Here is a 21,913-nt window from a genome sequence, read left to right as displayed (position 1 = left end):
TGGGGGTGATGTGCGGTGCCATTTTTCCTCCAAACATGTGTCTTATGACATCCGAAGAGTTCAGTTTTGGTCTCATCTGACCAGAGTATCTTCTCCCAGAATGTCATGGGTTTATCCAAATGTTGTGTGGCAAACTCCAAACGAGCTTCAACATGCTTCTTCTTCAAAAATGGAGTCTTGCGTGGTGTGCGTGCATGGAGGCCATGGCAGTTGAAACAACGGTTCCTGCTGATTCCAGGTCTCTCTGAAGCTCTCCACGAGTGGTCCTGGGCTGTTGGAGAACCCTTCTGATGATTGTTCTGACTCCTGTGTCTGTAAATCTTGGGAGGAGCACCTGGCCATGGCAGGTTTATGGTAATGCCGTGTTCTTTCCACTTCCGGATGATGGCCCCAATGGTACTCACTGGAACTTTCAGAAGTTTAGAAATGCGCCTGTAACCAATGCCTTCAGTGTGTTTTGCAACAATAAGGTTGCATAGGTCTTTGGACAGCTCTTTGCTTTCACCCATCATGCAATGCTTCTTGTCTAACACCTTGCTGCTGAGAAACCTTTTTAAAAGGCATCAATCAGGACTATACCAGCTGATATTACTTTGTACTAATAGGGGGCAGGTTAACCTTCTGAATACTCCAGCTGCTTTCTTGGCTTGCCAGAGCTTTTTACCCCTCCTTTTCTTCATGTGTTCAATACTTATTCCCTGTGCCATTTCACTTTATTACACATAACATCATTTATTGGATTTCTTTCTATGTGTGCATTACTTGGGTTGATGCTGACATCTGGTGAAAATTTCGTGTCAATAGCTCTATTAGAAATATGTTTTTTGAGAGAAATGTTGACGTGTTCAATACTTATTTCTCCGCTGTATATTGTGCCTCACAAATGTATAACAAACTTAACAAATATTTCAAACATAGAAAATTCAAAGCATAATTTATGGCTGAATAAAGAGTGAAATTATGAATATATAATTATGAATGTGACGGAAAAAACAGTCAAAAGAGTTCAGGTCCAATCAGTGTCTTTATTAACGTGGACAGATTGATAGAACAGTAGAATATAGATCAGCTTCCTTCCTCTCATCATTGTTGAACAGTGAACAGAAGAAAAAACTAAAACTTAAACATTCAAAGACTCTGAATTATCTCCATCTGCTCTTTCTTTCTTCCAACACACTTGAAGGCTCAATGATCTGAACCTGAACTGATCAAATCTCTTTTTCTCTAAAATAGTCACTTAAACCCAAATCCCTCTGAGCCCAAAACCAAACGGTGAAGATGGTTTACAGAACTGGAAGCGTTTTTCTGGTACTTGGGGTGCTGAACAGCTCAGGAGGCTCATGTGAAGGTGATGAGGTATTCTGGGTACGCCTGGGTGTCATTGAACACCACAAACATGGTTGGGGAGTTTATGTTATCCGTCACGCTGTCGTACAGGTCAGCTGACTGCCCAGATTTGGAGGGAGGGATAATCATGCCAGAACTTCCCTGGGTGAAATCCCCGACCAGAACCCGGGCCTGGTACATGCGTTTGTGCCCCTGGTTGTCGGGTTGGGCGTAGTTCTGAGCCGAATAGGCGGGATCCACGGCGAAGTAGGAGCCGTTCCCGAACATCGCACCTGCACAAAGGTCAGAGAATAAATCAGAGATAAGATGTTTGTTTCACATTCATGTAGCACAACTATCATCTGTGCTCAAAGCCTGAAACAAAAGGAAATATTTGAATTGTTTTAAATGTTTGCTACAACACTTTCTGCCTCTTAGCCTTTGCAGGTGTCAAAAAAGGAAACTCCACGACCACCAGAGAAAGGCTGAAGACGTTTGGTTTGTCTGCATAGCTGGAGGGTTACGGCTGCAGACCTCTGAACTGATGCCTCATGCTTGGATTTGACTCAACTACAGTCGCTGCTGTTTCCCAGCAGATGGCGCACTTTGAAGACACTGGCCTTGTAGCTGTGAAATGATGCATTGTGGATTCAATTAGTTTGACTAAAGCACAACACGATCTGTTTAGCAGCTTCTAAACTCCTGAGTTGGTGTTTATAAATCATTTTTCCAACATCTCTGGACAGTTTGAGACATTCATCAGGCCTGTGAGTCGGAGCTGCAGCTCCATCGTTGGTGAATTCAGGAGGAAAAGCTGTGAACGTCACACAGACAGAAGGACTGCAGCACCGCCGGTTCAAGCTGCTCCTGCAGGAAAGTGGTGGCTTTGCTGTACCTCTCATGTCTGCTGGTTGGGTTTGGAAAAAGGGGTTTTGGAGCTCAAAGAGGAGAGTTGCATATTTCTGGAGTTTGAGGAGAAATCTGTGGAGTGATCGTGTGTGACTTGGTTTGCTGCATGAAACAGCTGATCGTGATGCTACATTAGTTTTTCACAAACATAAAGACAAACGTCAAAGCTTTCAAATCTAACCTGCCTCCAGATAAATGTCAAACACATCTTTAACTCATGGTCGCTGACAGCCATGCAGACAGAAATAGAAGAAGTACAGCGGTTCTCCAGCTGAGAGAGTTCTGCTGTTGGTTCTCTGGTTTTGACAGAACCGAAGACTCCCTTTAGCTGGGGTCCTGTTCCCTGACCCCCAACCTGGACGGCATCACAGGATCTGCTCCATCTTCAGCTCAAGAGAGACGTTTCATTCTCCTAAACTGACTGAGTTTCATGCTGTGCACTGAGAAACCACGTTTCCTAACCTCTGGAGAATGGGACAGAACAGGATGGGTTCTAAACGTGTTAGATCACAAGTTTACGGGAATTTGAGCAGGACAGTCAGCGGACGACTGGACTCTGCTCTCACTACTCTTTCAAAAACAGAGATCAAAGTCAGACGACAAACAAACCTTTCACTCAAAGGTTCTTTGAGGAAGTTTTGTCTGATTCTACGTTTTTATTCCTTTTGAATTTGACATAAAAAGTGGCGTTCCGTGGTTTCTGGCGACCACATGAGAGGACGGAGGACCCCTGCTGTCCCTTCAGAGAGGCGTGTTTGGCCTTGGTTACCGTTTCGTCCTGCGTAGCTGCGGTTGAATCCCTTGGTGTTGATCTGGTCGGTGGAGTCAGCAGACGTGCCGTGGAACAGAACCTTTTCATTGTTGTTGTGCTTGTTCTTCAGCTCCATCTGCTTCTTCAAGAGCTGGAAACTCTGCCACAGACAGGAATTCTGGACCCGATCGATCTGAAACACAGACAGACATCACACTTACAGGAACAGATGAAGCAACACTGATGACCCAGCAGGTCATCCTGACCCTGATGTCTACACAACCAGAATGTCCCAGATTCAAGAAGATGATTGGTTTCAAGAAGAGAAGACAAGTCTAAGCCATGACTTCAGGACATTAAAGGACTTGTACGGACAGAAACGTGCAGAAAGGAGCAGCCCTGCGCCCGGATGGGGCAAGCAAGAGCTACACGATGGCGCTGACAAGGGAGGGGCTGAGAAATCTGGGGCTAAAAATCTGATAAACCGTGTGCATGGTTTATCAGATTTTTATTTTTAACCACAGGCACCCTGGGGGGCTCCGTACAAATCTCTTTAAGAAGGTGGGAAAATGCGATGACCCAGCATTCTGGGAGCATTTAAACGCATCATTTACACACAAATCTTGGAGACGTGAAAAGAGTCTGACATCTAAACGTTGTTTTGTATACTTTGTAAAGAGTTTCAAGCTGCTGTTATTTAAAATTGTTCGTATGTTCATTTATATTTATTTTTTTGTATTTTTGTAACTTGAAAATACAATTCAAAGTACATAAAGTTACGCACAAAATGGATTCTATGAGTGACAAATCAAGAATTATGCACACCCAAATGGGATGAGACTATTTTCTTTCTATAGACTTGAACGTCTTTAAAAAACTGTTCTGTCCTTTTCAATTAACAGCCTGTGCCGGCTTGGTCATTTTTTCACACAGACGAGAGCCATTCGAGTTCCTTGTTCTGCTGTTTAATGTGGTGTTCCTTTCTTTAAACTTGACACCGCATCAACATCCGTAGGACACTTTGGCCTGCTAATGAACCAACCGGTGAACTAACACAAAAAATCTTCTTAATTGTTCTCTTATTGCCGTCTGTCGTGCTGACTTTGTGCCTCTTACAACCTTTAGCTGAACTCAGGTAATCTAAACATCAAAAACTCTTCAAAATTAAATCTTACTGCTCCTAGAGCTCCATAGATGTGATATAAAATGTAGAAAATACAAATATTTAAATCTACAAATTAAAGAAACATAATTAAAAACGTTTTCAGTGGCACTGCGGCAGAGCGCCCTCTGCTGGCTAAATAAATAACTACTAACACATCAACGGCTATGCAGCCTTAGAAAGGAGTGAAACATGTTCTCCATGATGTTGTTGTCTGAATAACATGTTTGATAACCTCAAACAAGTAGATTATGATACTAACCCTAACCGGGTTAGTGTCATAATCTACTTTTTAAGTCATTCTTTGTTGACATGCAGGCAGAAAGCCCCACATTCACATCTAAATCTCCCCAGAGTTTGGATCCAAGTTTACGAGCTCAACACTAGAATCCAGTGCTCCCTCGCTCTATCTCACTTCACCTGTCAATCATTTTTTAAGTGCACATTTTTCCTGCTTTGTGAAAATGTTCATGTCTGTCATGAGAAAAGTGTAGAAAGTCTGTAGTGAGGATTTTTACAGCCTTGAAACATCTAAAATTTGCAGATTTCACCTACTGCAGGATATTTGTGGAGCGAGGAACGAGTGAACACTGTACTCCGGATAAAATCAGCCTTAGATGTATTTTCAAAGAGCTTAAATGGAGCTTTTGCTTCCAGGATAAGATCATCTACACACTGGATTCTCCTCTAAAGTGCAGAATCCCTGTTTGCTTTGGCTTCTGCTTTTCAAAACGTTTCAGTTTTTCATGAACCAAACTGCCTTCCTGCCCCTGGTGTGTGTCAGGATCATCAACATTGTGGGTTTCTGTCTTCATAATTCAGACTCTAACAATAACCAGAAACAAACGTCTGTCACTATAGACCAGTCAGGAGTGCGTACAGAGATGACGGTAATGGAGAAGCCGCTCGGTGTAACGTTGGCCATCACGGCGGCGTGCTCCTGCGACCCCGCAGCCACAGGAACCAGCTTCATGATTTCATCCTTCATGTCGTCCCAGTGTGGAGGCAGAGGATTTTCAGGCTCTGAAAAAACACAACAGCTATTTGAATTGATCATAGAAAACCTCAAGCATAGTTTGTGGATTTGGAGTGAACACATAGCAGAAGCTGACATGATGATCTGAGCTTCATGACTATAGAATTATTTAAAGGTAAAGTGTTTCCTGTTTTTAGGGTGTTAGACTCAAATTGCAATAAACTAGTATTTCAAAGTCTTTTAATCTTAGTGACTGACTTCATAGCATTTCCAGGGGACGGTCAAACAATCGTTTGCTGTTTTTTATGGCACAGAAATCCTTTTAACCCTTGTGCTTTTTTAGTTCACCCCCCCCCTTCCATTGACGTGTTCTCCCTACCATGACAAAGGTGGATAAAGGTGGAAAGATTTCATGTAATCCATGGACACCAGTGAAGATCACAAATCATTGAAGAAAAAAGGTTCAGAGCACTGTCTAGTGGGTCTAGATGACCCAACTCCCAATGTTAAAGTGCTTAGGATAGCACAAGGGTGTTACTAATATTTCTTTTAACAGATCATCCTTGAATCTTTGAGCTGGTGGAGGATTAGGACTGTGGTGGTTTTCCTCTAACCTTCTGACAAAGTCTTGTTGTGTTGTGAAGGTTTTCTGGATTTCCTCACCTTTCAGGTTTTTCCTGAGCAGCTCCACATTCGTCATCCCATTAACTAAAACCGCTTTCCTTTTTTCTGGATCAGCATCAAAGTCTTTGTCGTTGATTTTGATCTTCACGGGTTGTTTCTTCTCCAGAGCTTCCTCCAGTCTCAGGTTCATGTACATGTCGAAGGGAACCATGTTCCCCTTTTGGTCCCGGTACTGCCACTCCACCAGCCCGCTCACCAGGGTGGCTTTGGTCTTCAATGCCTCGCTCCTCTCAACTTTCCGAATGATGTCTCTGCAGATAAACAAACAAAACAAATTCTTCATCCGAACTGTCATTAGTGAACAGGAAGCAGGTTGCTGGTTGCTGACCTGATTTCTCCCTCAGCGCTTGCGACGTCCCGGGTCAAACCCTCCAGATGGATCTTGGTTTCGTCCTCTTCTTGGCCTCTTTCCAGGCTGATTCTCACCGTCAGTCTTCTCTGAAGTTGGTTCAGCTCGTCCATGTGGGCCTGAGACAGCTGACGTATGTACGGGTCAGTGATGGTTCTCCTCGCCTGCTCGGCCACGATCAGCTGGTTGATCTTCTTTTTCGCCTCATCTACAGTCTGCGGCACAAAGAGACGCACTTCAGAAACAACCAAAGAGAAGCATTTCAGCAGAAAAACACACATGACACTGAAAAGGAGTCAAGTTAGAAGATTTTTGACAGACTTCATGACTTTACACATCATTCTGTAGTCTGGAATTAAAAATTATATCAAAAATAACAAAGCTCACCAGAAAAAATGAAACCTTCATTAAACTGAGCAGCTTTGCTTTATTACAAAAGTTATTCACTCACACAGAATCTGGGTTATGATTTTATAAATCAAGAGTTTTGTTGTTTTTCTTTTCTGTGGAAGCAAACCTTTTCTTTTTTCTGACACTTTGCACTGCCTCACCTTCCTTCCTTATTAATGTTATTCCTATTTCCCTTATAGCTGTTAAAGTACGACAATGTTTCGTCGTTTTAAGCGGTCAAACTAACTCAGAATAAAACAGCAGGTAGAAAAATGGCGTCCAGAGTGAGAAATAAAACTCCAAAGACCTGTTGGTTCTCGGCACACAGCTGAAACACCGCGGGTTCGAACTCCTCCTTCTGCAGACGGACGTCAGCGGGACGCTCCGGTTCGCCCCCAAAAAATGAAGTGATGGTGTCTGAAAGAAGGTTTAACAATCACTGAAAGAGTCTTGGAGTTTGTTATGACTTTAGAGACATTTTTCTTCAAAATTGATGTTATTTCTACAAAAGTGTGAACTCATGTGAATATTATAACTGATTCTACCACAGCTGGACTGTTCCAGCTCCTCAGTTCTGTTAACAGACCTGGTTTGAAATCTACTTTATTCAGATTTTTAATAAAGAGCAGCAGCTCTTATTTTACCAAAGAAAATCTAATATTCCACAAATTACCACAAATTGGGGTTTTTAAATGGTTTTACTGGTATTATTCATATGAATTCATCTTTATAAATAAAAAATCAACACTAATTGATTATATCTTTATATTATTTTCCCTCTGAAGTTTTTCCTGTAATAATTTTAAGGCAAAAAATGCCTTCAGTTATTTTCAATGTCAGAATCTTTGATGAAAGTTACATCTGTGTTTATTGTTTTTCATCCACTAGCTGTGTAAAAAGTAGGGATGTAACCATTTATTGACGAATTGATTTCTATCCCTACGAATTAACCAGATAGATTTGTTCAAGGCAAGTTATTCATCAAATCCACCTAAACCGTTTTAAAATCATGTCAAAATCCAATAAATCTGTATTTAGCAAAGTCATGTGACCATCCAGTGTCTAGAATGTTCTAAGAATGTTCCCTTTGGAAAAACAACAGTGGTGAACTTTAGGAAACTAACATGTGAATGGATTTGACATTCATTCTAGTTTACTGGTTTGTTTGGACACAGATTTCATTAAACTTGATGATCTGGAAGAAATCCAAGAATCTGGAAAACTGTTCAGTAGCAGGAATTTCTGTCTGAGTCTCACTGCTGGAAGTTTGGATGAAGAGGATCTGGATCCACTTTAGGGCAGAGGATCGGATCGTTGTTGAAATGAATCGTTACAGCCCTCATAAAAAGTGTTTCTCATCATAAGATAAAGTCTTATAGCTACGTTTAAACATTGAGTTCTAAACAGACTGGTTGCTGTTCCAGAAAGAAAACAGACACGTGGACTGACCTTTGACCTTCCCATAGAGGCTCTTCTCCTGCACCTCCTCTCCTTGTCTCTTCTTCATGCTGTTGTGAAAGTCTGTAATCATTTCCGTCTGGAAGATCAGGATCTTCACTCTCTGAACAAACTGGGGGGTTTTCTTCCTCACAAAGTCCACCACGGCATCAACCATGGCGTTGGCCACAGCTGACGGATGGCTTCCTCCAAGACCTAAGAGGTGGATGAGAACGGGTGGTGGAGGGGGTTATGGTGATGGATGAGCACGAGTCAGCAGACACACACACGCTGAGTTTAAACAAAAAGACTGTCATGTTTCTAATCTGTCTGATCATTGTGGTATCGATTCATTGTCAGTTTATTTTCTGGAACCAAAATACTTTAAGTTTTTCATGATTATGTTGTTGGTTCAAATTCCTTCATGTGTAACATTAACTGGAGACTTGTTTCAGTCTGAACACCAATCACCAAACGCATGTTCACACATCAGCAGGTGCTTTCAATTCGTGATCAGGTCAGCTGATTCTGCATAATAAAGACCCTTTAATACGGTAAAGAAAAGCAGAAAAAATGCGACAGACCAACACAAGCCCAGCTCTTGCATTATTGTGTAGCTTTTTTAGAATTGACATTGAAAACAGGCTGGAATTTGAGAGAAGACGCAATGTCCTGGTTTGTATGTGCATCGTTTGCATGAGCATGTATGTGTGCAGACAGCTCATGTCTGCACACATACATGGTTTGCATGTGTGTGTGTGCACGTGTTCGCACGTACCTGTTCCCAAAGCTGGAAAGGCGACAGACGTGAACTTATTCTTCTCGCAGAGCTTGAGCACTTTAAAAACCATGTTTTTAATGTGGCTGACGTTGTTCTGGATGGTGATGTGGACGATGTGTCTGCAGGGCAGCAGACCAGCTCCGGTCATGATCATCCCACCAGGCTGGTAACCCGGAGAAGCCACTGCAGAGAGGAAGCAGCTGTCCTCACAAAGGTGCAGCATCACATTTCTTTACAAATAACATAATTAGGACTAAAATGGAACTCTAATGAAGACACGAGGGTCAATGTTAAGCAAACCAATAATACTACACAAATGCAAAACAGTGCAGCATTCCCCTTTGTGTCAACATAAACTTACACGTTTATTGTTGCTCTAAAGCATATTTGGATATTTGAAGCAATACATTTTCTACTTCTGTCTCTTATTTGAAAACTTGAAAACAAAATGCTTTAGAAAATCCTAAAATTCTAAAGAAAAATCATAAGATTTTTGTGGACTTTCTGTTTTTTCAAAGTCCTCATGTTGAATTTTTTTGTAAACCTTTATGTGTTCTAAAACAGAGGAGCAGCATTCAGCTGTGTGGAAATGCATGAACATTCATGTTTGGGTGCAGATACACACCGATCTGTGCACACTCCCTCTGAACGGTGGGTCCAGCGCTGCTTAAGATCGCCTTAGAAACTCCTGAAAATGGGGAGAAGGGAAGCCGAACATGTAGTTTAACGGTAATAACACACCATAAAGGCCATGACACACAGCCACTACATACATTTTGAGCATGTTGCACGGATAAAAATTGGTTATAAGTGAACATACATGAAAAAAGTGACAAGTGTTGTGGTCTTTACATGAAATTTTTGACAGATGTATCAAGAAGAAAACACGTTAAAACCATGAAAGAAGTAGGAATAATAATAATAATAATAAACCACACAAAGAACACGTAAGCCAACGTAGAACGTAAACCGTGATTATTGTGATGTTTATCTGCAATTCTTTTGTGATTCGTGCCTTAATTATGTGATTTGAATGTTATTTATTCACCGTATATATAAAAGTTATACATCGGTGGCTCATGGATGTGAGAAGTCTGTTAGACAAACATGGAACGGTCGTGGAAAGACACACATTTGCGTACACATCTCACAAAAATCACAGACAATTGTTTATGATTTACATAGTAATTGTGTATAAACTATGTAAAATACACATAAACGGTATAATGCTCAACCAACCAAAACTGCTGAACAGCTTAAAACTGAATTCACGTAAAGAGCCGTCGGCTGAAACCCTCACCAGACATCTGAGCACATCGATGAACACAAAAAACACTCATGGATGACGTAGATTAAACATGGATCACCAAAGACCAAAATTTCATACGTGGAAAATGCACAAAATCTAGGTAATAATAATAACACAAAGAGGCTCTTTGGGTGTCAGAAGTTCATTTCGGCTGCTTTCACAGTTCTACAGACTCAGCTGTTCAGAGCAAGGATGCTGATTAATGACCCCCCCCACCCCCACCCCCACCCCACCCCCCCTGCACTGGTTCGGTTAGTTTTACACCAGCGCTCTCCTGAGTGAATGAAAGAACCGTAACCGTCTTGACCATATCCACATAGTGTGAATAAGGACCTGCCTTGGTTTACCCACAATCCTGTAGAGATCTGGGGCCTCATTTATAAAACTTTGCGTAGGATTTGCGTCAGAAGTGGCGTACGGATGAAACATAGGACGTGCGTACGCACAGAAATATTCGGATTTATAAAACTGTGCGCACGCACATCCTACGCATCTTTCCCTTGATAAATCACAACCAATTCTAAATGCAAATGAATATTCATTGATAGCGAAATCATGGCAAACACCGAGAGGAAATCAAAAAAATGTAACTTCACTCAATGTGAAGTAGAAGTTATCGTTGGCGAGGTGGAAAAGAGGAGAAAAGTGTTGTTTGGAGGGCACAGTGTGGCCTTACTAATGCCAAAAAGGCACGTGAGCGGCAAACAGGGGCAGACGCCGTAAATGCTGTAGCCTCACAACCTCGGACCGTGGGGGGGGGGGAGCGCCAGATGCATGCACCGGGTGACACGCGTGGTTCCTCCGAGTGCTCCTCTGCCCAAAAGCCCGCAGAGCTCCAACAGGACGGCTGGAGGAAGTCTGAACCGGCTCATAAGCCACTCGTCCTCGTTTGCCAGGAAGTCTTCTTGCTGTCTAAAGATGCGTTCACTCCGAATTCTTCCATTTGCCACATCTTCTAAGAGTGCAAGATCAGCCATTGTGCGTCATTACGCATTGTGATGGGCATTTTATTTCCCTCCATTTAATTACATCTGACAAGCTACGGATGTCGGGAATAATCCACGTGGAAATGGGAAATTGTTCAGCGCAAATGTAATTTCTTGTTGCTTTCTGAATGGTCGAGACATACGCCATACATTGTTTTATCAAAAATAAAACAAACTAAAGGCATATGCATGAATACCATAATTCTGTAGCTTATGAAGAAATGTTTTACTATGAAAACAACTTTCCCCAGTGGACAATTAATACATCTCTCTCTATCTATCCATCTGTCTGTCTGATTGCACCTATATCTGCTCCGCCAGACGGACACATTGACGAGAATATCAGTTTTGTACATTATTTCGTTCTGTTAACTATATTATTTATGAGGATGAATTGCACAACATGCCAATATTGCAGAACATATTTCACTTTTCTTTTTTAAATATGTGTTCATTTGAATTTCTGTTGTAATTTTCGTTTGATCTTTTTTGTTTGTTTCACTGCTGATCGATGAAACGGGTGTTTGTGTAGCTGTTAATTGTAAGACTTGCTTTGTGAAGTCTTCATGTTATTTCTGAGAGGCAGTATTGTCATTTTCACTTTCACGTGTTTCTTCTATCTGCAGACGGTGTCGCCGTTTCTCATTTCACCCGTTTTTGTGCGTCCGCCTGGGTCAGAGCGTGAAGGACCGCACATTTTCCCCTCAAGTTTGCTTTTTATAAATCTCAACTATTGCGTAGAAGGTGGCGTACGCCTTCTTTTGTGCGTACGCAACGTTTAGAAATGAGGCCCCTGGGCTTCTCCAGACTGTTGCTGAAGGCTGGGCTTTCCCACACCGCCTGCATGGAGCTTTGCATCTTTTACTTTCTTTGGTTCACCTGCAGGTCACCTAAGGTTCCTTGCAGCTAAACAGAGAACCTCGTTCTTTTCCCTTGTGCTATCTTATGGGGTCAAAATGACCCCACCCCCCCTTCCATTGACGTGTTCTCCCTACCATGACAAAGGTGGATAAAGGTGGAAAGATTTCATGTAATCCATGGACACCAGTGAAGATCACAAATCATTGAAGAAAAAAGGTTCAGAGCACTGTCTAGTGGGTCTAGATGACCCAACTCCCAACGTTAAAGTGCCTGGGATAGCACAAGGGTTAAGCGGACCACAGAAGTCTGGTTTGGTCCACTCCAGATTCAGCTGAGCTTTCACATGGCTAAATAAAGAGGAGCAAGATGAAAATGAGCTCTGGTACGAACCAGGTGAAGACCAGAATAAAAAAACTCAGGATAAAATAGAGTTATTTTACTGTGTAATGCATAATAATAATAATGGATTAGATTTAGCTGCGCTTTTCCAGACGCTCAAAGCGCTTACAGTGTGTCCATTATTCATTCACTCCTCATTCATACTTGGTGATGGTAGCTACTGTTGTAGCTTCAGCTGCCCTGGGGCAGACTGACAGAGGCGTGGCTGCCAGTTCGCGCCTACAGCCCCTCTGACCATCACCGGATATGCATAACCACCACATGACGGATGCTGACCAATCCCATTTTATGTTTCCATGATCCCATAAAATGCACCTGTGTTGAGGTCAAAGGTCGAATTGGTAGAGTTGACGATGGCATCACAGGACTCCTTGGTGATGTCGCCTGAGGACACCTCCAAGGTGAGCTGGCCCAGCTGCATGTGGTACACGCCGAGGGAGGGGGAGGAGACCACGCTGAAGGACGATGATCCAGATCCTGATCCAGAGCCTGATCCAGATCCTGATCCAGATCCTGATCCAAATCCATATTCCGGCCCCTGTCCTGCTTCAAATTCTGGTTCCAAAACTATTTCATAAACACAATACAAGAGTGTCAAACTGTGGTTAACTTGAATCTTCTGAAAGATTCATTTGAACAAAAAGATTTAAATAATTCATCAGAATTATGAACTGACTAAGGATGTATTCAGACTGGAACAAGGATTTGATCCGGATCGAGTCCTGAGCTTTTCATTTGGTCTGTATTCAGCCTCCTTCAACCGGAGATTTCTCCAAAGCTTGTAAACAAAACCATGTGACTAAAGATCTCTTCAGCCATTGGCCAGGAATTACGAGGGCGGGGCAAAGCGACAAGGGGCAGAAATTATGTAAGTCCTGAACTTTGCAGTCCTTGTCAGGAAAATTCACTGATTCAGACTTTATATTTTGCGTAACGACGGTTACTGAGGAGACGTCGGCTAAGAAGGTACGCTGATGAGTGTTTATGACAGATAGATTGTTGGGAAAACAGTCAGAATTAATGTGGATCATATTAAAAGTTGTTTGGATAAGCCTGCGTTCATCAGACCACATGTAATGAGTCGCTGTGTCTCATCGTCATGTTTGCTTCCTTCCAACTCTGTTTACATCCCATAATTCCCAGCTACAGTGGGGGTTTGGTCCAGTTGTTCCGGATTGTCTTCAGACGGAGGAAAGTCAGAGCGAACTGAAGCCTAGCCTGATTGGAGACAAACCGAGACCACCTCCAAAGGCGGGTCGGAGAGCGGCTCCTGGTACCAGACCAGAGTCCACTAGGGTGTATTCAGACTGGAAAAGGATTGATGTCCTAAACGTTTAATACTGCTGTTTAGTTTCTCTTTCTAGCCTAAAAAAGTCTATAAAGTTGCTTCTAAGAGGGAGCTGGAGCTATTGTGTTGTTTGATCCAAAGCTATAAACCAAACAGGGAAACTAATAGAGCAGCACAAGGTGACGATGAGAAAGTATCATAGTTTAAAAACTGATGGCTGCAGTTCCTGGATTCTAAACAGCCTGGACTTAAAGTTGCTGGATGTGCCTTGTAGTGCAAATGTGCTTCAAATCATCCAATGGGAGTTTTTGATTGACGTCTGATGGATCATCTTCTTACCACAGAACTCCTCTGATTGGCCGAGCGGTGAAGCTGCAGCTGCAAATTCCTGCAGGACGTTCCCTGAATCCGTTGGAACAGAAAACTCCTGAGAGAAACACTGAAGGAAAATAAAGATTTATGTGAATTTAATTTTCATTGCAAAGGATTGTGGGTCATGCAATTAAGCAATAAAGATAAATAACAGTCATTTTTAGGCCTAATGTACAAAAGCAACACCCAAGAGTAAATAAGGCTGAAGTAGGTGAGACGCTGGCACGTTGTACGGGTTTAAACATTTTTCAACCCTGTGCATTGCACAAGGAGGACATTGGTTAATGTGACAGATGTGTTCTCCTTGCACACCCCTTGCATGCAGCCTGAGTGTAGTTTGTGTGAACATCCTACAGGAACATATGTATCACGTGCACACACCGTGCATGCAGCATTTGTGTACGGTAAGTACAAGCCAGTACACGCACCTAACTAAGGACTGGAGTGTGGAGTAAAAGCACCATCCAACAGCATCACCTGTGTGGCAGAAGTGGGTGTAAATTACAGTAGCCCTGTGAATACTTCACGATACACTTACCCCACGAACAACAATGGTATATTCCATTTTCATGATGTCCCTTGAGGTGGCAGTACGAGCCTAAAGGGAACCGTGAGACACACCTGCACTCCCCTTAGGATCCTCTTTACGACCATCCACAGGTTCAGACAGTCCAAAAACCACATTCACCCAAAAACGGGTGCATTAACTATTAAACTCCAAAGCGTACTGTTGACTCCCTTCTTCTCCGAACACCAGAAGCAGAGCTGCAGGTCTACTGTTCCCTCTGTGGAAACGCTGCCACTTATCTCCCCTTTCATAAGCAAAACTTGGGGTGTTTTTATCCACGTGGTTACAAAACAATTTAACAGAAGATGGACATCATGCAACTTAATGCAACTTAATGCTGAGCTAATCTCATGTTGATCAACTGTGCAATCTTTACCAACTATTGCTGTTCTCCCTGAACCAGGAGTTTGATCATCCACTGTCTCCTTTACTTCAGGTCTCTAGCCTTAATGGTATCATGGCGTGGGGTCCACCTGTAGCTGAAGTGCCCCCTTAGGACTGGTTGCATTTACTTTACTCCCTGCCACTGCAGTCTTAGGGGTGCTTTGAGCAGTGAAGATGACCAAAGCAACCATTTCATTAAGCATTTTACATCTACGAGTCTTGAATCCAACCCACAAACTCAACACTGACCTCCACAGTTTTACTGTCGCTGGGGTGCACAACTATGACCACCCTCCTCAGAAAGTGGGGCTGACTCTTAAGGCCAAACGACTGGATCTCCCTCCGCAGGATGTTGGCGACCAAGGCTCTTGGGTAGCCCAGGTTCCCAGTCCCAATGGCGGGGAAGGTCAGCGATGCCATGTGAAGCTTCTCTGCTTCTTCCAGACAGAACTTGATGATGGAAACAAAATCCTGACAGAAGCAAAAGACACAAAGGATGGTACGGGTCAGAAGAATAAACTAGTAGGATCACCGAGAATTGCTTGTAGGAGAACACTGTAACATCACAGGAGTTAATAAAACTGCAACTGAAATGACATCTGGAAACTTTAGGTGTCCATAATTCAGGGTAGATGCCACGATTACCCCAACCTGTGGGTGGTAGGATGTACTGCTTGCATTGGTTTACTAACCATACCAGGGTTGGATTTTTTATACATCGTATTTAAAATAAATATGTGCTTCTCAGTTCCTTAAATTCGTCCTAAATTCTTTTTATGAAGCACAGATGAACTGGGGATCCTCCAAAGACTATAAAAAACACATTCCCATCATGTTTTTGTGACAGAACTCTGTGTGTTTTGTTATTCTGTAATTCTATGGATTTTGTGGCACTCTGGGAAATGTTTTGGACATAAATGTGAGAAATGGGAGGTCTTCCCTTCACCTTCTCTGCCTGGCCGTGCCTGTTGTCCCAAACAGGACAGACGGCATGAAACACTTTCTGACAGTTGAGTCTGAAGCCGTCCGTGATGACAACCGTCCCAAACGGCACAGAAGACACTCCGGCTTTGGCGCGGATGGCGGTCTGCAGTTTGTCACCGGCTGCCCGCAAGATGGCCTTGGACACGGCTCCCTGAGTTAGGTTCAAGTTATCTGCGATGGTGTTGACGATGACGTCAGTCTGTAGAGAAACAACACATCATATTACAACTCCACACGCGATCTAATCCATCTGCTGGCCTTTTAGACCCAACATTATTTAATCAGCTTTTAGATAACCTTACACATCTATTTATTAATATTTACTTGTTTTAAATTAACTTTCCTATTTAGAATTTTATTTGTTATATATTATATGCTAATACATTTTATTATTATATATTTATATACATTGATTATATATAATTTTATTATAGATTACATCCTATTATATATTGTTATTATATATTAATACACATTTATTATGTATAATTTTATTATACATTACATACAATTATTTAGTATTATTATATATTATTTTTTGTATTTCATTTATCCTATGTGTTTAATTGTAATTGCAGTACCAAAAACTGTTTTCGGTTGTCTTTGGCCAGAACAACGTCATCGTTTCAAGTCTGTACTCACGTTCTGGTCCTCGATGTTTCCTTGAACCAAAGTAATGCTCGGCTCCTCCATCCTCCTCGCCCTGCAACCACCAAAGAACAAAGATACCATCACTCTGTTCAGCACATCTGTGTCCTTCAATTTTTGGGTTTTGTTCCTCAGAGGACAAAACAAACAGAGTTGCAGCTTTCAAGTTTGTAAAGAGATGATGAGTCTTACCCTCCATATTGTTCTTGCTTACGCTGTTCACGGGAGCTCTGACCTCCCTTCTTCTCAGCATGACTTTCAAAAGGCCCCACTCCTCCTCCTCTTCCTCCTCTACCACCAGGTTGTCTGCCTTTGTATCCCTGATTGTGACCTCGACCTCTCCCTCGACCCCGTGCATATCCACTGGGAGTTACAAAACAGTTCAGGATGAGTGAACATCAACAGTTACGTCATTTATATAAAACATCCTAAAAAAACAGTAAATGGTGTATACTTATATAGCGCTTTCTACCTTCTTACGAAGGCCCAAAGCGCTTTACAGTCACAGTCCCATTCACCCATCCACACACACATTCACACACTGATGGCGGCTCCGCTGCCAAACACTGGCACCATCCTCCCACCAGAGGCAAGGTGGGGTTCAGTGTCTTGCCCAAGGACACTTCGACACATGGGCGTGCAAGGCGGGAATTGAACCTGCAATATTACGATCATGGGTCGACCGCCCTACCGCTGCACCACGGCCGCCCTTAGCCCACCAGTCTTAGACATAGAAACAGGAGACAGGAAACAGGAAACATGAGGGATATTTAGTGGGACTGGAGCACTATTTTTTAGTATGCCAACTTTGCTGAGGGGTGGTATAATACAAATTTTCAAAGGGGCCATGGGAAATGTAAAAACTGATGACTGCCACAAAATAGCTCGTTTACAAATCGCCAAACAGCACAGAGTCACGCCTCCAAACCTCTGGAGAGATGAGACCAAGACACAAACATGAACGCCACATTTGGAGAGGAGTCAACAAAGCCTGTGATGAAAGGAAATCTTTTTTCTTTTTTACTCGTCCTCTCCAACAGCTGAGAACACAGATCGGAGCTGAAGGCCTTTTGTGTTGGACAGATTTTACCGTCTAACAGGGGGTTCTGGATCTTCTGACACAGTAGGTGTATATTTGTGTAAACCCCTTTTGTAATTTAGGCTAAACTTTATTTAACCCGTGTGCTATCAAGGTCAAGGGTCAAGACGACCATTGACGTGTTTTCCCTACCATGACAAAGGTGGATAAAGGTGGAAAGATTTCATGTAATCCATGGACACCAGTAAAGTTCACAAATCATTGAAGAAAAAAGGTTCAGAGCACTGTCTAGTGGGTCTAGATGACCCAACTCCCAATGTTAAAGTGCCTAGGATAGCACAAGGTTTAAATTGACTACATTTGTCTCCTTTTTCTTTTCTTTTTTTGTTGGACTAGATAGATAAGAAGGGAGGTATGTTGGAGACAGGGGGTAAGGGCACAGAAAAAAGGGGGAGAGCCCACTTGTGGTTACATTGCAAGAAAGCAAACAGATTGCAGAAAAAAAGCATATGGTAAAGTAGAGCTTGTCAAATTTAGATGTTGTAATTTGTTAAACAGAAACTATTTGTCTTTTTCATTACCCTGAAGGCTTGGGGCCCTTGTTGCTCTTCTGCTGGGGGATTGTCATGACCGGTCCGAGGTCACTGAACTCCTTGCTAACAGCCGTGGCCATGACTTTGATGGTGTCTTCTTTGTTGTCAACCAGGTGAATCTCGGTCAAGGTCCGTGGACCTTGCGGACTGTCACAAAACTCCCTCACGGCCTGGGCTATGGTGTCAGCGCAGAGCTGAACAGGAAAACCAAACACGCCTGAGCTGATTGCTGGAAGTGCGATGGAGGAACAGTTGACCCTCTCTGCTTCCCTCAGACTTTCCTTAACTGCAGACTTCAGTCGGGACACAGAGTTCTTCTTGTCATAGTCAGAGAACCGTGGACCGACTGCATGGATGACGTACTTGCAGGAGAGGTTGCATGCATCTGTTACGACGGCGTCGCCTGGCCTTACTTTTCCGTTTTTAGCCACGTAATCGTCACTGAGCTTTTGGAGCTGTGGGCCTGCAGCCTTAAGCAGCGCCAACGCCAGGCCACCAAAGTGTTGCAGGTCTTCATTGGCTGCATTGACCACGGCGTCAACACTAAAACTGCAGATATCTCCTCTGCTGACGGAAAGCTGAAGACCAGAGTTGGTCTGAACTCTACAGTAACAAAGACTGTTTTCTTCACCAAAGCTCTCTTCCTCCTCTTCCTCTGGAATCTCAGACTGAAGCAGCACAACACAGTTCAACTCTGTCATTATTGTGGACAAGAACATGCTTCCCTGAGACTGGAAGAACTTTTTGGCACCAGGCTTGTCCACAGTTAAGGTGTCAGTGCAGAGAGCATTAACCAGTTCCAGGATAGCGGTTTTTGTTTTCTGGACATTGATATTAGCCCCACTGAAGGTCATTCTTGACCTTTCTGAATCAAATTTGACAAACACATTGTTTTCTTTGGCAATGCTAAGCCAACTCCATCTTTTTTTCTTTTCCATGAACCCAACAGCAGCACTGGAACGGAAACGGATGTCTTCATTAACTCTTGAGTTGTCTTCAATGAACTTCCTCAAAGCACTGCTCACCTCTTTGACAGGGTTCATAAAGCCAGCCACAGAGACCCTGAGTTGTCTTTCTTGGTCGAGCTGAATTGTGACTGTTTTCTTGCTTGAGCTGTTGAAGCCATCAAGCAGGTTTTTGTTCAGGTCTTCCCAGGTTTTAAGCTTCAGAACTTCCTTATCTTTCACATGAAGAGACTGAACAAGCAGTTCTGCCTTAATCTTCTCCTCTGCATCGGCAAGGACTTTGTCAGAAGTCCCCATCAGGACAATCCCTTTGGTGTCAATGCAGTATACTGCACTTATGCCATGAGAAGTAAACAAGTACTTTGACATTTCCATGGGATTCATGGTCTTGAGATACTCTAGAATTGCTGGTGGAATAAATACTGTTTTTTTAGGCATTTTCATGTACTTCTCTGAGGTCCATGACTTCATTTTCAAAACTTCTTCAAAGAGTCCTTTCATGGTTAACTTCTCGGTTCCTTCATTGTATGAGAGGAGCAGCTCTGGTGAGATGTCCATGGCAGCTTTCTGCAGCCCTTCCTGCTTCAGGATGAAGAACCATGCAGGGGACAACTGCATGTCCTCTGTGATGCCTTTTTCCTGCCGTTCAATGAGACTCATTGCTTTAAGCACAATGTTCTCCACAGGAGCTCTGATTTTCTGCATGTCATCAGCTCGACCGGCAACAGACAAAACTTCTCTTGAAGTATCAAAGTCAACAGCAGCAACCTCCTTTGTTACTGAACTGATGTCCATCTCTGCAACTTTCCAAGCTTTTGTACTCATCACACACTCAAAGGCAGAGTACTCAGACATTAAACGGTGGAAGGCCTGTTGGGCGTTCTGTGTCCAGTTCTCTACATCTGTAGCAGTTAGACCTTTCTGCCATAAAAAGCTCTGCAGAGGGCTGAGTTGTGCTTCAGGGTCATCTATCTTCACACTGCAGAAGTGAGGGCTCATCTGATCACTGATGCTTTTCAACAGATTCTTCATGTGGAGGAACTTCCAGATCACAGGGTGGACACTTTCTGTCAAGGGCTTGGGCATTTCCCAGGTTGGCCGGTCTTTGCCGTACAGGGCACTTCCAAGAGATTCATAGTAAGAGTACACGTTGACAGGGATGGACCGTAGCATGTGGTTTACTGTTCTGCAAATACTTTGAACAACTGCAAAGAGACAAAATGAAGGAGAGGAACGGGTCAGCAATGGTTCAGCCTGGAGCCTTACTCTACATTTATACCTCTAAACACAAAAGGATAACTCAGCAGCAGCAGTAGCATGCCATTTCTAATATCCTGTATGTAGCATGCTAATCTTAATATCTGCTACTTAATTCAGTTTTTAACTAAAAATGTATTTAGTCTTGGAATGACTATAAATTACTTGTAAAAATTGTGTTATAAAATCTTTATTTAGCATCAACTCATAATGTAGCTCATCGGAGGTGTTTGTTAATCAACAGAGGCTAGAGCTGAGCTTCTAGCTGTACATGTAGCCTGTTTATCATTAGACCATCCAGACATGTATGTCATGCATACACACATAGACACAGAAGATTTTACACATTCCTTGGTCGATATAGTTGTTGGTGGTTAAGTTATTAGGAAACAAACAAGAAAAAAACCTTTGGGGTCATGGAAAGACACGATAGCAGCTTGTTCTTCTGGGATCATGATGATGTTGTTTGGCGAAACCCAGTTCTTCTCAAACCAAAGCTCCAGCATGTCTAGATAAAAGTCAGAAACACCTCATTAGACCAAAAAAGTCAAAGGAGCATGTAAGCTTCCTGAAAATATTTCATTCCTGTTGGTTTAACGGTTGGGGCAGATGTGGTAGGGCAGTTGACCTCTGAAGTATTGCAGGCACGATTCTTGCTTTGGCCCGCCATGTGTCAAAGTGTCCTTGGACAAGACACTGAACTCCCCCTCTGCTGGCTATAGGTTGGTGCCATCAGCATGTGAATGTGTGAAAGGGATGTGACGGTGAAGACCCTTGGGCCTTTGACGAAGGTAGGAAAGCGCTACACAAGTAGACACCATTACACAAGATTTTTCAATTTCAGGGAACTTTAAAGAATAAAATTAAAGAATTGTTTTTAATGCTAAGATGAATTGTCATTAGTGTCACATGTTGCTGCCAACCCTTTAGTCACAATTGCCCCTACGAATCGATTCAGGCTGTCTGCAGGCGAAAAGTGGGTAAACCGGTACAGGGGACGCAGGTGGCCTGCGGGAAATTTCACGGTCATAGACCGCTCAGTAGGCCCATGAGGCAAAAACGTTTTTCTACGGACATGCTCCAGGTGACAGGTCATAGTGAACACTTAAACAACAGGCAAGGCTAAATGAAGGTGAGGTAGGTGAGACACAGGTGTGACATTCAGGTTTTTCGTTTGTCTTTTAACCCCAAACCCTGCACACGGCACAAGGGGTCCATTAAAGCTGATCAAGGGATAAGTACTCACTCCCTACTGCAGCCTGACTGTTACGAAGGAGAAAATTAGATAATTGGTACATGGCCTGTATGGACATTGTGTGGCGTTCAACGGGAACTTACATATCACGTGCACAACCCATGTATGCGGCATTTGTGTACAGTCAGTAAGGAGCCAGTACTCTCACCTTACTCTGACTGGAGTTCTGCATATAGACAGCATCACTGTACGACAAAAGTCTGTGTAACTTACATTTTTCTGACAAATTATCCTTACAAA

At 42.9% G+C, this 21,913-nt stretch overlaps 1 protein-coding gene across 2 annotated transcripts in view; it reads right to left on the bottom strand.

Annotated features, from left to right (window-relative positions):
• Window positions 1-1,005: 1,005 nt before the first annotated feature.
• Window positions 1,006-21,913, bottom strand: part of LOC101170686 (protein mono-ADP-ribosyltransferase PARP14) — a 32,868-nt gene continuing 11,960 nt past the window's right edge. For both annotated transcript variants that reach the window (XM_023958839.2, XM_023958840.2), the window contains exons 8-24: window positions 20,825-20,926; window positions 18,185-20,366; window positions 16,757-16,927; window positions 16,559-16,619; window positions 15,879-16,115; window positions 15,182-15,403; window positions 13,948-14,047; window positions 12,636-12,887; window positions 9,391-9,453; window positions 8,763-8,948; window positions 7,997-8,200; window positions 6,855-6,964; window positions 6,137-6,372; window positions 5,788-6,059; window positions 5,029-5,171; window positions 3,005-3,179; window positions 1,006-1,619 (exon numbers count right to left, since the gene is read on the bottom strand). In XM_023958839.2, coding sequence (XP_023814607.1) covers window positions 1,339-1,619; window positions 3,005-3,179; window positions 5,029-5,171; window positions 5,788-6,059; window positions 6,137-6,372; window positions 6,855-6,964; window positions 7,997-8,200; window positions 8,763-8,948; window positions 9,391-9,453; window positions 12,636-12,887; window positions 13,948-14,047; window positions 15,182-15,403; window positions 15,879-16,115; window positions 16,559-16,619; window positions 16,757-16,927; window positions 18,185-20,366; window positions 20,825-20,926 — 4,997 coding nt within the window. In that variant the 3' untranslated portion in view covers window positions 1,006-1,338. The remainder of the gene's footprint in view (window positions 1,620-3,004; window positions 3,180-5,028; window positions 5,172-5,787; window positions 6,060-6,136; window positions 6,373-6,854; window positions 6,965-7,996; window positions 8,201-8,762; window positions 8,949-9,390; window positions 9,454-12,635; window positions 12,888-13,947; window positions 14,048-15,181; window positions 15,404-15,878; window positions 16,116-16,558; window positions 16,620-16,756; window positions 16,928-18,184; window positions 20,367-20,824; window positions 20,927-21,913) is intronic.

The sequence above is a fragment of the Oryzias latipes genome, chromosome 9 (genome assembly GCF_053564925.1).
Source record: "Oryzias latipes strain Hd-rR chromosome 9, Olatipes_Hd-rR_3.1".
Lineage (NCBI taxonomy): Eukaryota > Metazoa > Chordata > Actinopteri > Beloniformes > Adrianichthyidae > Oryzias > Oryzias latipes.
The sequence above is the reverse complement of the archived record's forward strand: the minus strand, read 5'-3'. Positions and strand labels throughout refer to the sequence as shown.